The sequence below is a fragment of the Scyliorhinus torazame genome, chromosome 10 (assembly GCF_047496885.1).
Source record: "Scyliorhinus torazame isolate Kashiwa2021f chromosome 10, sScyTor2.1, whole genome shotgun sequence".
In the NCBI taxonomy this organism is placed as follows: domain Eukaryota; kingdom Metazoa; phylum Chordata; class Chondrichthyes; order Carcharhiniformes; family Scyliorhinidae; genus Scyliorhinus; species Scyliorhinus torazame.
The window spans coordinates 217011935-217028332 of record NC_092716.1 but is presented as its reverse complement, the minus strand read 5'-3'; the positions used below and the strand labels follow the sequence as shown (position 1 = coordinate 217028332).

Here is a 16398-nt window from a genome sequence, read left to right as displayed (position 1 = left end):
TCTCAGTCTTAAATGGTCTACCCCGTATCCTGAGACTGTGTCACCTTGTTCTAGACTCCCCACCAGGGAAAACATCCTCCCCTGCATCTGTCCAGCCCTGTTAGAATTTATACCTTTCATTAAGACCTCCTCTAATCCTTCTAACTTCCAATGAATAATAATCTAATAATAATCGTTATTATTGTCACAAGTAGGCTTACATTAACTCTGCAATGAAGTTACTGTGAAAACCCACTAGTCACCACACTCCGGCGCCTGTTTGGGTACACCGAGTGAGAATGCAGAATGTCCAATTCACATAACCAGCACGTTTTTCGGTACTTGTGGGAGGAAACCGGAGCACCCGGAGGAAACCCACAGAGTCACAGGGAGAACGTGCAGACTCCGCACAGACAGGGACCCAAACTGGGAATCGAACCTGGGACCCTGGCACTGAGAAGCAACAGTGTTAACCACTTTGCTACCGTGCCGTCCAAATGCAAGTCCAATCAAACCAATCTCTCCTATGGGACAGCCCTGCCAATCCCAGTGTCAGAATAGTGAGCCTTCGCTGCACTCAACTCTATGGTAAATGTATTCCTTCTTCGGTAGGGAGACCAAAACTGCACACAATATTCCAGGTGTAGTGTCACCAAGACCCTGTATAACTGCAGGAAGTCATCTCTACTTCTGAACTCAAATCCTCTTCAATTTCCTTGTCATCTTCATCTAATCAGTCCCTGTTTTTCTTGGTGCTCACTGGAAACATCCAGAACTGCAGACTGGATGTGTTCCCAGAGTTCTTCGGGAGTGGAATCAGCAGTGAGATCAGGGTGTTCCAGTCTGGGCTGCAAGGTTGCTTGAGATCGCTCTCTGCAAGATAGGACTTGCATGTTGCAAGCGACATTTTTTTGATGGGGTGTTTCGGTACCTGTTCTTGAGTTTGGATTCAAAATGCGGTGGAGGTGGGGGACGATGCAGGGGGGGGGGGGGGGGGTAAGAAGAGACGCGGTTGCTGGAGTGAAAGAAATGCGGCTGGGGGACGAAGAAACGTGGTTGGGGGGGGAAAGAGATGCGGTTGGGGGAGGGGGAAAGAAACGCGGTTGGGGGGCGAACGAGATGCGGTTGGGGGGCGAACGAGATGCGGTTGGGGGGCGAACGAGACGCGGTTGGGGGGGAAAGAGACGCGGTTGGGGGGGAAAGAGACGCGGTTGGGGGCGAAAGATTCATGCCTATGGGGGCAAAGAGACGTGGTGGTGGGGGAACGAGACTTGGTGAGAGGGGAAAGAGACGTGGTGAGAGGGGAAAGAGACGTGGGGATCGTGGCAGGGTGGGGAGGGGGAATGGGAAGTGGTCTGGGGTGCAATTATGCAGCAGTGTCAGTAACAAAAAGATTAAATTGAATGTTGCAGACAGGGCTGTGTTCACAGTGAATAACTCTCCCAACTTGATATTAAAGATAAATATATATTCCGTGCGTGATCTTTTAATCAGGATTAATAAATTAAATTCACAATGTTTAGGGTTTCATTTTCTAATCCAATATTCTTTACAGCCTGTTCTAAATGTATTCTCTTCTCTAAATAGATGGAAGAATTCTCTCCAGTAATATGATTATCAAGGTATAATTCTGGAGACAATGGTTGTAGTTCTATAATCCCCCCCAAAGTGACCATTCTACAAGTATTATCCCTGAAACCAAGTAGAGATTTCATTTGCTGAGGCATCACAGTCAATTCTAATCCAGTCTTCAGCTGATATGCATTATTATTAGCAATTGTGGGTTTGGAAGGTGCCGTCTAAGGAGCCTTGATGAGTTTATTCAGTGAATCTTGTATATGGCACACATTGCTGTCACTGCCTTGGTGGTGGAGGGAGTGACTGTTTGTGGATTGGATGACAATTATGTGGGTTATTTCGTCCTGGATGGCGTCGAGCTTCTCGAGTGTTGTTGGAGCTGTAGTCATCCAGGCAAGTGGAGAGTATTCCATCAAACTCCTGAACTGCGTCTTGTAGATGGTGGGCAGGCAATGGGCTATTCACTGCAGGATTCAGAGCCTCTGTCCTGCTCTCGTAGTCACAATATTTATTCGGCCGGTCTAGTTTAGTTTCTGGCCAATGGTAACCACCAGAATGTTGAACCAGGGGGACTCTGCAATGGTAATGCTAATTAAGGTTAAGGTGCAATTGTTACATTCTCTCTTGTTGGAAATGGCCATTGCCTGGTACTTGAGTGGCACAAATATTACTTCTACTGATCAGACCAAGCCTGGATATTGCCCAGGTGTTGCTGCATTCGGACATGAGGAATCGTGAATGGCACTGAACATTGTGCAGTCTTCAGTGAAAATCCCCAGTTCGGACCTTACGATGGAAGGAAGGTCATTGATGAAGCAGCTGAAGATGGTTGGGCCTAGGACACTCCTGTGTTGAACTCCTCTTCTGTAACTGAGGTGCATGATCTCCAGCAACCGTGACCATCTTCCTTTGTGTTAAGCTAGGACTCCAGCAATGGAAGATTTTCCTTAATTCCCATTGACACAAGTTTTTCTCAGGCTCCCTGATGCCACACTCAATCAAATGCTGCCTTTTGTGAAGAACAGTCACTCTCACCTCTCAAGCTCCACTCTTTTGTTCATGTTAGGACCACGGCTATAAAGAGGTCAGGTGCTGAGTGACCCTGGCGGAACCCAAATTGAATGTTAGTGAGCATGTTATTACTAAGCGAGTGCCATTTGATAATAATAACTTTATTTTTGTCACAAGTTGTCACTTTACTGATGATCAACAGTTGACTGATAGGACGGTAATTGGCAGGGTTGGATTTGTTGTCCTTTTTGCGTACAGGACATCCCTGGGCAATTTTTTACATTACCAAGTAGAAGCCAGTACCAAGTAGAAGCCAGTAGCTATATTGGAACAGTGTGCCTAGGGGCGCGGGTTGTTCTGGGTTCAGTAGTATTGCTGGAATATTGTCCTGGCCTTTACAGAAACCAGTGTCTTCAGTCGTTTCTTGATATCACGTGGAGTGAATCGAACTGGTGGAAGGCAGGTATTTGTGATACTGGGGATTTCAGGAGGTCATCGGAATGAATAATTCACTTGGTACTTGTGGCTAAATGCCTTATCTTTTGTAGCGATGTGCTGGACTCCTCAATCATTGAGGATGGGGTGTTTGTGGCGCCTCCTCCAGTGAGTTGCTTAATTGTCCACCACCATTCACGACTGGATGTGGCAGGAATGCAGATTTTACGTTGGTTGTGGAACCACTTAGCTCTGTCCATCACTTGTTGCTTATGTTCTTTGGCATACAAGTCAGTGTGTGAGTTACTTCATTTGGTTGACACCTCATCTTTAGATTTTTGGCACTTAAGAGCCAAACACATTGTTGTGGATCCGGAGTCACATTTCTTTCCCTAAAGATAGGCTTTTCTGACAGTCGTTAATGATTTCATGATCATTGGACTGTTAGTTCCAGATATTAATTCAATTCAAATTCCACCATCTGGGATTTGAATCCCTGTCCTCAGAACATTACACCGGAATACAAGTCCAGTGACAATACTACTAATGCCACACACCCACCCCACCCCCGCCAGCCTAAGTTTTAGGCTTTACACACATACAATCACGCATCTCATCAGCTATCTTTCAGGAAAATATTTATAACTCTCCATTACATTTGCTCTTAATTAAAAAGCATTAAATTGAACTATGTTTTACTGATGTAATTATAAATGTGGAAGATGCAGCCTCGAGCAAAATACAATTAAAGGGAAAATCTCATGAAGTGAAGTTGCACACTTGATCCGAATATAAATTTCCTGTCAAATTATTTTGAAAGCGTATCAATCTTCTGAAAATAGCACATGGACAAGTGTTGCTTAAAACTCCATCTGCATTTAAAACAAGTCAAACATCTCGGCAGAACACAATAATTCATAACAGAAGACAGTGCCACATTTTTAAATTGAATTTTCAGCAGTCGTTATATTTTGTGCCCTAAAAACTAGCATCAATTTATCATGCAAGTGGTACGCCCAGCACATTTCACCTAACAATTTCACAGTGACATTCACATCATACTTATAAATCATTGTGACAGAACTAATTTCCCCAAGTTCATTTTGCTTCCATTCTTATTTCTATAACTTAAAAAAATATTAATGCATATTTTCAGCCTCAAATTTGATTCCAAAAAAAAACTAACTCTACATCTTAAGCACAGTCTGAGGAAATACACCTGAAGGATGACAAAAGAACCATCAATTCCTTTCCCATTCATTGTTCTCAATTCAAATCCATTGCAAGCCAGTGGCATTTGGCATATAAATTAGACATGGACTCCTCAAAATCCAATTCCCAGTATAAAGCTTTTACTCTATGCTACCAAGTGAGCACCCTATATTTATAATGCATTAGATCTGTAGACTGTGCATTGATATACCTTGAAGCTGTAGACTCAATGCTGACATGCTTATTTTTCACTCGGGACATGCTTCCCAACTTCTTTCCATTTCTTGTTGCAGGGAAAGCTTATTGATTTGCAGAATTTTGGGGGAAAATTTATTTCCTATAATTAGGATGCAATACAAACAGAGCAACAAGCTGTGCTCCAATTTAAGTAAGAGATTAATTGGAGGCAACTTAACTTCAGTTTGGGCACCCAGTACTGCCAGGTCTGGAAAAGCATGGGTTAAATACAGGACAAAGTACTTTTCATTGTCGCTCAAGATATTTTAGCATCAATGAAGAAGAGCATTCTCATCGCTTTGCATTCATTTTCTCATCTTGTGACATTTTGCCAAAATTTCTGATTAGATTGTGAAATTATGGATCAATATGCGTAGGAGCAGGAGTCAGCCATATGCCTCTTTGAGCCCGAGACCTTTTAATAAAATCACGATCCTTGACTTCAACTCTACTTTCTCTGTGTTATCCCCACATCCCTCAACTCCAGAGTGCAAAAGTCTATCGACTTCAGCCTTGCACACGCTCAAACACCGAGGTGCCACACACTTCTGGGCTAGAGAATGCCAAATATTTAAACCATCCGAGTGAAGGAATGTTTTCCTCAACTCAATCCAAAATGGCCAACCATTCTCCCAGCAATTACCCTGGCAAATCTCTTCAGAACCTTGAATGTTTCAGTGAGAGCACCTTGCATTCCTCTGACAGTTGTTAGGACAATAAAGGTAGTTTTAAGTGATTTATATTTGTGGGCAGCATGTTAGCACAGTGGTTAGCACAGTTGCTTCACAGCTCCGGGGTTCCAGGTTCGATTCCCGGCTTAGGTCACTGTCAGTGCAGAGTCTGCACATTCTCCCTGTGTTTGCGTGGGTTTCCTCCGAGTCCTCCGGTTTACTCCCACAGTCCAAAGATGTGCAGGTTAGGTGGATTAGCCATGTTGAATTGCCCTTAGTGTCCAAAAAAGGCTAGGTGGGGGTACTAGGTAACGGAGATAGGTTGGAAGTGTGGGCTTAAATGGGATGCTCTTTCCAAGATTCGATGGACCGAATGGCCTCATTCTGCACTGTAAATTTTATGATTGTATGATTTTATATTTGTATTGATAAACATTAGAACTTGAGAAAGTACAGTTTTAAAAAGGTTTATTTAATGTTTCGGTGCCTGGCAGGGTAAAACCTATCTTAGATTCCATAGATCCATGGAATTCCTGCAGTGCATACAATCGGTCCATTGAGTCTGCACTGACCCTCTTCCCATCCATTGGAACAGCAACTGGGATTGTAACAAAGTATAGGGCCATTCTACTCAATTTCCCCTCATAGAACAGCATTCTCAACTCAGGAATCCCTGGTGAAACTTTGTTGTACCCCTCCAAGGCAAGTATTTCTTCCCTTAGGTACAAAGCCCAAAATTGTACACAGTACTCCAGGTGTGGTCTCGCCAAAACTTTGTACGATTGCAACAAAACTTGCTTACTTTTGTATTCCAATCTCCCTGGAATAAAAGCCAAAATATACTTGCCTACCTAAATACTTGTACCTACATGCCTTTTTGTACAAGGCCACCCAAATCAGTCTGAACACAAACATTTAATAGTTCCCAACATTTTAAAAATTACCGTTTTTCTTCTCTGCCCACCAAAGCGAATAAGCTCAAAATTCTCCACATAATACTCCATCTGTCACCTTCTTGCCCACTCATTTAACCTATCTCCATTTGAGTCTTTGGACTGCACTTTACCATGGGGCCTGATGTCATGACCAAATAGGGGTCCCATGTCCTGACTTGCTGGAAGCGAGACCAGCGTCGCAATCTTCCTGAAGGCTGCCTCCTAATGGGCTCGATGCTGCCGGCTGAATCAGAGGGCTGGCAGATTTAGAGCCTCAGTAGTCCAACTTGGAGAGGAGGGTGCCGCTAAAGAAGATCAAGGACAATGAGGGCAAACATGAGTGGCCCCAGCATTGATCATTGTGGAACACCACTTTGCAGTTTCTGCTACACGGAATCCTCAATCCCCTTCTCAGTTTTCTATCTTGAAGCTAGCTGGCTACCCATTTTGCCACTTATCCCAACCCCATATTCTGTAACATTATTTATTAGCCTATTATATTGTATAATTTTTAAAAATCTAAATAAATTACATCAACTGCATTACCCTTGTTTACTCTATTGCTCTTTGGAAAATGTATTTTTACAGTGGGATCCCCACCCCACCCCCCCACCACCACCCACCCACTGTACCACCGTGGAGGAATGTGGCCCACCATAGGCCGGCAGTGGGATCTTCTGGTCCCGCCATTGTCAACGGGGTTTCCCGTTTTGTGCAGCCCCCACCGCCGGGAACCCAAGGCAGGGGTTTGCCATTGATGGGACCAGAAGATCCCGCTGGCGAGAACTGCTGGAAAATTCCAGCCGATATTTATATTGTTAATATATACAAATTAATAATTGGTTAAGAATTGAATAACAATTCACAATGACCTCTTCAAAGTGTATGCTTGCATAAGTGCAGCTTGGTTCATAGCCCTGATCCAGCCGTTCATATCCTCTTGTGTATCTGCACTGAAATAATACGTTCTCATGCCTGTGTGGTCTCCTTGCGAGCCAAGAATAGAATTCTTACTATAAATATACGTCCTCATGCCTGTATGGGTAGCCTGTAAGGGAATAGAAAAAAAAAAATAATTTACACATGTATCAAAACACAAAGCTACATTTCAACAATGGAAGAGTGCTGACACAGGATTTATTTTCTTCATCTGCAGTTTTATGCTAATTTGGGAAGGGCCGAGGGGAGGGAGAAAAATAGATAGCAATGCTGGCAATTGGAATGTTTTTGCACCTCTCAGGTTAGCATTGGTGAAAATCATTTGGTCCCCCCAGCAGCAAAAGGGGCATAACATACATCTGTTTGACTGGATTGATTGCTCGGGGTGGGGTAAATCTGGAGAACCTATCACAGTGGAATCTATTCTTCTTGTATCTACACCATCTCCATAGCATGTTGCAATAATATCAATCTTTCACTCCAAGCTTACCCGACATTTATTAAACATGGTAGCCAAATGAAATCTCCCACATAATGCTGAATACTTTAGATTTCCTAACACAATTTAATAAAAGCAGCATTCTAAAAATGAGCCACATTGAAGGAAATACAACATTAAAAACAAGAAAAGGAATCAAATCCAACCATAAAGTAAGCAAAAGAATATTTAGCATGTCACTGATAACATGCATCACTGTTCTCCAATGCACATGTCATATACCAAAAGAGAAAATGCTGGAAAATCTCAGCAGGTCTGGCAGCATCTGTCGGGAGAGAAAAGAGCTAATGTTTCAAGTCCAGATGACCCTTTGTCAAAGCTCACCACAGGTTGATTGTACTTGTGCAACGACTATCTATTTTGGTTTTACACTTCAAATCACAAACTTGTCTGTGTTGGTATAATTTCATTGCTGTGAGAAAATTGTGTGGTTCCCTTTAGATATAATACAGTCTGTTAAATGTTCCTGAAACCTACAATTATATGCTGGAGCAAAGGTTACCAGAGTTACAGACTTAAAGTCAGTACCTGAAAATCTATGGATAAAGCAAATTTGTTTACACTGCAGCCTGTATTATGCATTTGTAGGAATGATCTTAAATTCATTTGAAGTTTCACTGCAGACAGGGAAAATGTACAATTTCTTCCAGCATTAATCAACATAGAACTGTTTGCCAAACAGCCCAAGGAAAGAAATCTAATGTAATATGAGCCAATCAATATTGTTCTATGTGCAAACTAAGTACTTGCTCGGATACAGAGAGCAATTTTGTAATGTGAAAGGTAAATCATTTTAGATCAATTTTCAGTGTCAAATGCTTTCAACTAACCCGAGCAAGAAGCAAAAATTTCAAAATGGAATAATTTTACAGTTGCAGTAATTACAGTTTGGCACCTAAAGAGCAGAATTGAAGTATTTGATCCCTATAAATTGCCAACTCAGAAATGCCTCAACTGATTAGAGCATATGAACAATGTCAGAGGCTGAAATAAAAACAGAATGTTGGAGATACTGAGGTCAGGCAGATGTTCGTGTTTGTGAAAGGTCATCTCTTTCTGCTTTTATTTCAGATTTCTTGTATTTTGCTTCAGCTGACCAGAAGTTGGATCTCCTTGTCGATGAGACAGCATCAATGAGAGCAGCCATATTCAGTACTGTGCCAATTCTTTGAACCCATGCACCAGGATGATCTGCACCTCAACTCAATTTACCTGCCTTGGACCCATATTTTTCATACATGTACCTAATACAAATCTGTCAATCTCAGTCAGATCTGTACTTCTGCATTCCGTTAACAGAGAAAATAGCTCTGTTGTATGTAATACACTGCATCAATTTATTGTTTTTAAAGACCTTGAAATAGATCATTTCTCAACCTTCTAAATTCAAGTTTGTTTAACGCATACACAAAGTTTTGTGCCCAGTATAATTTTGATAAATCTGCAAAGTGCTAAGATAATAATAATCTTCATTATTGTCACAAGTAGGCTTACATTAACACTGCTATGAAGTTACTGTGAAAATCCCCCAGTCGCCACATTCCGGCGGCTGTTTGGGTACACCGAGGGAGAATTCAGAATGTCCAATTCACCTAACAAAACGTCTTTCGGGACTTGTGGGAGGAAACCGGAGCGCTCGGAGGAAACACACGCAGACACAGGGAGAACATGAAAACTCCGCACAGACGTTGACCCAAGCCGGGAATCGAACCTGGGACCCTGGTGCTGTAAAGCAACAGTACTAACCACTGTGCGATCAATATATTCTTCCAAAGGTATGTTGCCCAGAACAAAATGGAATATTCCAGGCAAGGTCTGGTCAGGTTTCTATGTAATTGAAGCACAACTTCCTCCCTTTTGTGTTCCAACTCTGTTGAGATAACAAACTTTTTGATTACCATTTATGTACGTGGACATCTAAAATCTCTTTGCTCCTCCATTGTTCCTAGTCTCAGATAAATCTGAAAATATTCCATTAAAAGCAAATTACTGCAGATGCTGGGATCTGGTACAAAAAGAGAAAATACTGGACAATCTCAGCAGTCCTGACAGCGCTTACAAAGTCATCCAGACTCGAAACTTTGGCTCCTTTTTCTCTGCACAGATGCCGTCAGACCTGCTCAGATTATCCAGTATTTTCTCTTTTTGTTTCTGAAAATATTCTAGTTTGGCTCTCTTGAATACAATCTGGATTATTTCACACTTTCCCACATTGTGCCACAGTTTTGTCCTATCACTTAATTTGTCCACATTCCTTTGCAACTTCCAGCCCCAATCTATACAATATATTGAATATGTCTACAGCAGGATTACCCAGGGTGCAGGATTGAAGGGCCCAGCCTCAAACACCCTGCCGGGATGCGTTTTAGCCCTGGTTTCCAGGTATAATGGCACTTGGGGGTTCTCCCAGGCGATCAGAGGCCCCTGGGTGGTCGGGCGCTGGGCATGGTGTTCCTCGCTGAGGCCCAGAAAAGAAGCAGAGTCCAGTGTTAATAGTAGGGTTCTTCTTGGCGCTGCAAGCGCTAGGAAACATAGAACATTACAGCGCAGTACAGGCCCTTCGGCCTTCGATGTTGCGCCGACCTGTGAAACCACTCTAAAGCCCATCTACACTATTCCCTTACCATCCATATGTCTATCCAATGACCATTTGAATACCCTTAGTGTTGGCGAGTCCACTACTGTTGCAGGCAGGGCATTCCACACCCTTACTACTCTCTGAGTAAAGAACCTACCTCTGACATCTGTCTTATATCTATCTCCCCTCAATTTAAAGCTATGTCCCCTCGTGCTAGACATCACCATCCGAGGAAAAAGGCTCTCACTGTCCACCCTATCCAATCCTCTGATCATCTTGTATGCCTCAATTAAGTCACCTCTTAACCTTCTTCGCTCTAATGAAAACAGCCTCAAGTCCCTCAGCCTTTCCTCATAAGATCTTCCCTCCATACCAGGCACCATTCTGGTAAATCTCCTCTGCACCCTTTCCAATGCTTCCACATCCTTCCTATAATGCGGCGACCAGAATTGCACGCAATACTCCAAATGCGGCCGCACCAGAGTTTTGTACAGCTGCAACATGACCTCATGGCTACGAAACTCAATCCCTCTACCAATAAAAGCTAACACACCATACGCCTTCTTAACAACCCTCTCAACCTGGGTGGCAACTTTCAGGGATCTATGTACATGGACACCGAGATCTCTCTGCTCATCCACACTGCCAAGAATCTTACCATTAGCCCAGTACTCTGTCTTCCTGTTATTCCTTCCAAAATGAATCACCTCACACTTTTCTGCATCAAACTCCATTTGCCACCTCTCAGCCCAGCGCTGCAGCTTATCTATGTCCCTTTGTAACTTGTAACATCCTTCCGCACTGTCCACAACTCCACCGACTTTAGTGTCATCTGCAAATTTACTCACCCATCCTTCCACGCCCTACTCCAGGTCATTTATAAAAATGACAAACAGCAGTGGCCCCAAAACAGATCCTTGTGGTACACCACTAGTAACTGGACTCCAGTCTGAACACTTCCCATCAACCACCACCCTTTGTCTTCTTCCAGCTAGCCAATTTCTGATCCAAACTGCTAAATCTCCCTGAATCCCATGCTTCCAAATTTTCTGCAGTAGCCTACCGTAGGGAACATTATCAAACGCTTTACTGAAATCCATATACACCACATCAACTGCTTTACCCGCATCCACCTGTTTGCTCACCTTCTCAAAGAACTCAATAAGGTTTGTGAGGCACGACCTACCCTTCACGAAACCGAGTTGACTATGTCTAATCAAATTATTCCTTTCCAGATGATTATACACCCTATCTCTTATAAACCTTTCCAAGATTTTGCCCACAACAGAAGTAAGGCTCACTGGTCTGTAGTTACCGGGGTTGTCTCTACTCCCCTTCTTGAACAAGGGGACAACATTTGCTGTCCTCCAGTCTTCTGGCACTATTCCTGTTGACAAAGATGACTTAAAGATCAAAGCCAAAGGCTCAGCAATCTCCTCCCTAGCTTCCCAGAGAATCCTAGGATAAATCCCATCCGGCCCAGGGGACTTATCTATTTTCACCCTTTCCAGAATTGTTAACACCTCCTCCTTATGAACCTCAAGCCCTTCTAGTCTACTAGCCTGAATCTCAGTATTCTCCTCGACAACATTGTCTTTTTCCTGTGTGAATACTGACGAAAAATATTCATTTAGCACCTCTCCTATCTCCTCAGACTCCAAGCACAACTTCCCACTACTGTCCTTGACTGGCCCTACTCTTACCCTAGTCATTCTTTTATTCCTGACATATATATAGAAAGCTTTAGGGTTATCCTTGATCCTACCTGCCAAAGACTTCTCATGTTCCCTCCTGGCTCTTCTTAGCTCTCTCTTTAGGTCCTTCCTAGCTAACTTGTAATTCTCGAGCGCCCTTACTGAACCTTCATGTCTCACCTTTACATAAGCCTCCTTCTTCCTCTTGACAAGTGTTTCGACTGCCTTAATAAACCACGATTCCCTTGCTCGACCACTTCCTCCCTGCCTGACAGGTACATACTTATCAAGGACATGCAGTAGCTGTTCCTTGAACAAGCTCCACATTTCCATTGTGCCCATCCCCTGCAGTTTTCCTCTCCATCTGATGCATCCTAAGTCTTGCCTCATCGCATCATAATTGCCTTTCCCCCAGATATAACTCTTGCCCGGCGGTATATACCTATCCCTTTCCATCACTAAAGTAAACGTAATCGAATTGTGGTCACTATCACCAAAGTGCTCACCTACCTCCAAATCTGACACGTGTCCTGGTTCATTACCCAGTACCAAATCCAATACGGCCTCGCCTCTCGTTGGCCTATCTACATACTACATCCCGCTAAACACACCCAAAATGGGACTCTGTTTGATTTCCATTAAATCGCGCCCTCTGTCTCCTATCTTTCAACTAATTTTCAAACCATATCCCAAAGCCATTTCCAGTTCCACATGCTCTCTCTTTTGTAAATCAAACTTTCCATTCCCAAAGAGTTTTTACAGAAAATTATCAGCTCAAATTCTCTTCCCTGAGATCCTTCAATATTTTGGGATGCAGAGCAATGAATTTGGTTACCTTTATACTTTTAGTCCTATTATGGTTCTTTTTAAGTAGACCGTCCATTTTATTTTAAACGCAAAGTGCTGTAAACAAATAAGTGCAGGCAAAGAGGATAGGTTGGAACGGCAGAGGGTAATAGATGAGATGCTGGAGGTAGATAGGAGTTATGCAGAAGATGGGGACCCAGCGAAGTACGAAAAGAGGAAGGGACTGCAGGCAAGTTTTGACAGGCTTATCTACCGGGAAGGCGGTGCGCCAATTGAGGCGAGCAACGGGTGCAGTTTACGAGCATGGAGGGAAGGCGGGGCATATGTTAGCGGATCAGCTTCGGAGGGAGGCGGCGGCAAGGGTAATTATTCAGGTGCGGGACAGGGCAGGCAAGTTGGTGGTGGTTCCGGATCTGATTAACTAGGTCTTTGAGGAATTCCATGAGAGGTTGTACAGGTCAGAGCTACCTGGGGGAGACCGGGAAACACAGGTATTTCTAGATAGGCTGGAGTACCCGAGGTTAGGGGAGGGGGACAGGGTTACATTAGAAGGAGCGATAGTGGAGCAGGAGATAAAAGATGCGATTGGGAGGATGCAGTCGGGGAAGGTGGCAGGGATGGGTTTCCGGTGGAATATTATAAAAAATTCAAGGATAAGCTGGCACCCCTGATGGTGGGGATGTTTGAGGAGGCGATAGGGAAGGGGGTGTTACCACAAACTTTGGAGCAGGCATCGATTTCCCTGCTGCTTAAAAAAGATAGGGATCTTAAGATGATGGTCCTCCCGAGGTTCTTATTTGTATTTCAATGTCTCCCTATACTAATTACCAAGACCTTTTTTAATAAAATAGACAGAAGCATCGCGAGCTTCGTGTGGGCAGGGAGGGTTCTGAGAGTAAGGAGGGGGTTCCTTCAGCGTAGTAGGGACAGAGGAGGATTGGCACTACCGAACTTGGGCGATTACTATTGGGCCGCCAATGTGGCAATGATACGTAAATGGATGATGGAGGGTGAGGGAGCGGCGTGGGAAAGACTGGAGAGAAAGTCCTGTAAAGGGACGAGTTTAGAGGCGCTGGTGACGGCGCCGCTACCGATCTCACCTAAAAAGTTTACCACGAACCCGGTGGTGGCGGCAACATTGAATATCTGGGGACAGTGGAGGCGACAGAGAGGGGTGCGGGGAGCCCTGGTGGGGTCCCCAATCAGGAACAACCATAGGTTCACCCCAGGAAGAATGGCTGGAGGATTTCAGAGCTGGCACCAGTTGGGAATTAGGAGGGTGGGAGATTTATTTATAGATGGGACTTTTGCGAGCTTGGGAGCATTGGAGGAAAAGTATAAGTTGCCCCGGGGAAATTTCTTGAGATATATGCAGGTGAGGGCATTTACTAGACAACAGGTGAGGGAATTTCCGTTGCTCCCGACACAGGGGATACAGGACAGGGTGCTTTCAGGGGTGTGGGTCGGAGAGGGCAAGGTGTCAGAGATTTACCGAGAGATGAGGGAAGAGGGGGAGGAGTCGGTGGGCGTACTAAAAGGAAAGTGGGAAGAAGAACTAGGGGAGGAGATAGAGGAGGGTATGTGGGCTGATGCCCTAAGCAGGGTAAATTCCTCTTCCTCATGCGCCAGGCTTAGCCTGATTCAATTTAAGGTGCTAGATAGAGCACACATAATGGGAGCAAGATTGAGCAGGTTCTTTGGAGTGGAGGACAAATGTGGGAGGTGTGGCGGGAGCCCGGCAAACCACACACATGTTTTGGGCGTGCCCGGCACTGGAAGGGTATTGGAAGGAAGTGACGGGAGTGATTTCGCGGGTGGTGAAGGCCCGGGTCAAACCAGGCTGGGGGTTAGCTCTATTTGGAGTTGCGGAAGAGCCGGGAGTGCAGGAGGCGAAAGAGGCCGACGTTGTGGCCTTTGCCACCCTAGTAGCCCGGCGCAGGATCCTACTCATGTGGAAGGAGGCGAAACCCCCCCGGACTGGAGGCCTGGGTAAATGATATGGCGGGGTTCATTAAACTGGAGCAGATAAAGTTTGCCCTGAGAGGATCGGCTCAAGGGTTCACCAGGCGGTGGCAGCCATTTCTCGACTACCTAGGGGAACGTTAGAGGGAAGACAGATGACCAGCAGCAGCAACCCAGGGGGAAGGGGGGGGGGGGGTTAGTTTAGTTTAGGTCAAAGATAAAGGGGTTTTGTTACTTGTGTATTGTTAAAAATTTCTGTATTGTTATTGTTGCGTTTGCTTTGTAAGAGGGGAAAAATTGTTGTTTGGGAAAAAAATTTCAATAAAACATATTTAAAAAATAAAGATAGGGATCTGATGGAGTGTGGGTCGTATAGTCCCATGTCACCTTTAAACATGGACTCAAAAGTATTGGCGAAGGTACTGACTGATAGGCTGGAGGAGTGCCTCCTGAAGGTGATAGGTGAAGATCAGACGGGGTTTGTGAGAGAGAGGCAGCTCTTTTCAAACATTAGGAGGGTATTGAACGTGGTTATGGCACCGGCGGAGGGGAAGGAAACAGAGGTGGTTGTGGCATTGCATGCCGAGAAAGCGTTTGACCGGGTAGAATGGGGGTACTTGATGGCAGTTCTGGAGCGGTCTGGGATTGGACCAAGATTCGTGGACTAGATAAAGCTACTATACAAGGAGCCGAGGGCGAGTGTCCGCACAAATAACATCAGCTCGAGATACTTTTTTTTCCACTGTGGCACTAGGCAGGGATGTCCTATGTCCCCCCTGCTGTTTGCACTCGCGATTGAGCCATTGGCCATCACGTTAACAAGTTTGGGGGTTTGGAAAGGGATAGTGCGGGGGTGGATAGAGCATAGGGTGTCCTTGTATGCCGATGATTTGCAGTTATACGTGTAGGAACCAAGTGCGTCAGTAGGGGGAATATTGGAGCTGCTTCAGGTGTTTGGGTCTTTCTCGGGGTACAAATTAAATCTAGGCAAGAGTGAGTATTTTGTGGTGTCTCGGCTGGGGGTGGGGGCCGCCATTCCGTAGGGCAGGGACTCACTTTAGATACCGGGTAGTGCAGGTTGCTCGGGATTGTGGGGGTAGGGGCTCCGTAAGTACAGCATTTCTAGTTTGGTGGAGAGAGTAAAAGCTGATCTGGCAAGGTGGGATGGTCTCCCTCTGTCACTGGTGGGTCGGGTACAGGCGGTTAAATTGAACGTGTTGCCACGATTTCTGTTTATTTTCCAATGCCTGCCGATTTTCCTGCCAAAGGCAATTTTTTTTTAAAAAAAGAGAGTTTGAAGGAATGATTACCTCGTTCATATGGAGAGGGAAGGTGGCCAGAGTTAGAAAGGTGCTGCTACAGGGGGGAAGGCAGATTGGGGGTTTGGGTCTTCCAAACCTGATATATTATTACTGGACGGCGAATGTGGAGAAGGTACGGAGCTGGATCAGAGGAGTTGATTCCCAGTGGGTCAGAATGGAGGAGAGTTTGCGTAGGGGGTCGGGATTGAAGGCGCTGGCAACAGCGCCGCTCCCGATGGCCCCGGGGAAATACTCGGAGTCAGGTAATAATAGCGTCATTGAGAATTTGGAGGCAGTTTCGCCAACACTTCGGGTTGGGGCAGGGTCAAGGGAAATGGCGATTCGGGGGAACCACAGATTTGAGCCAGGGAAGTGGGATGGAAATTTTCGGAACTGGGAGGAGAAGGGGATCAAGACACTAAAAGATTTGTTCCTTAGGGGTCGGTTTGCAGGATTGAAGGAGCTGGAAGCGAAGTATGGGCCGGAGCAGGGGGAAATGTCCAGATACATGCAGGTTTGATATTGTGGCCAGGAATGACATACAGAGCTTCCCGGTGGAG

General features: G+C 44.9%; 1 protein-coding gene across 13 annotated transcripts in view; it reads right to left on the bottom strand.

Annotated features, from left to right (window-relative positions):
- The window catches only part of plekha7b (pleckstrin homology domain containing, family A member 7b), a 713202-nt gene that overhangs the window by 172769 nt on the left and 524035 nt on the right, over window positions 1-16398 (bottom strand). For all 13 annotated transcript variants that reach the window (XM_072466383.1, XM_072466384.1, XM_072466385.1 and 10 more), the window contains one exon: window positions 6931-7106. In XM_072466383.1, the coding sequence (XP_072322484.1) occupies window positions 6931-7106 (176 nt within the window). The remainder of the gene's footprint in view (window positions 1-6930; window positions 7107-16398) is intronic.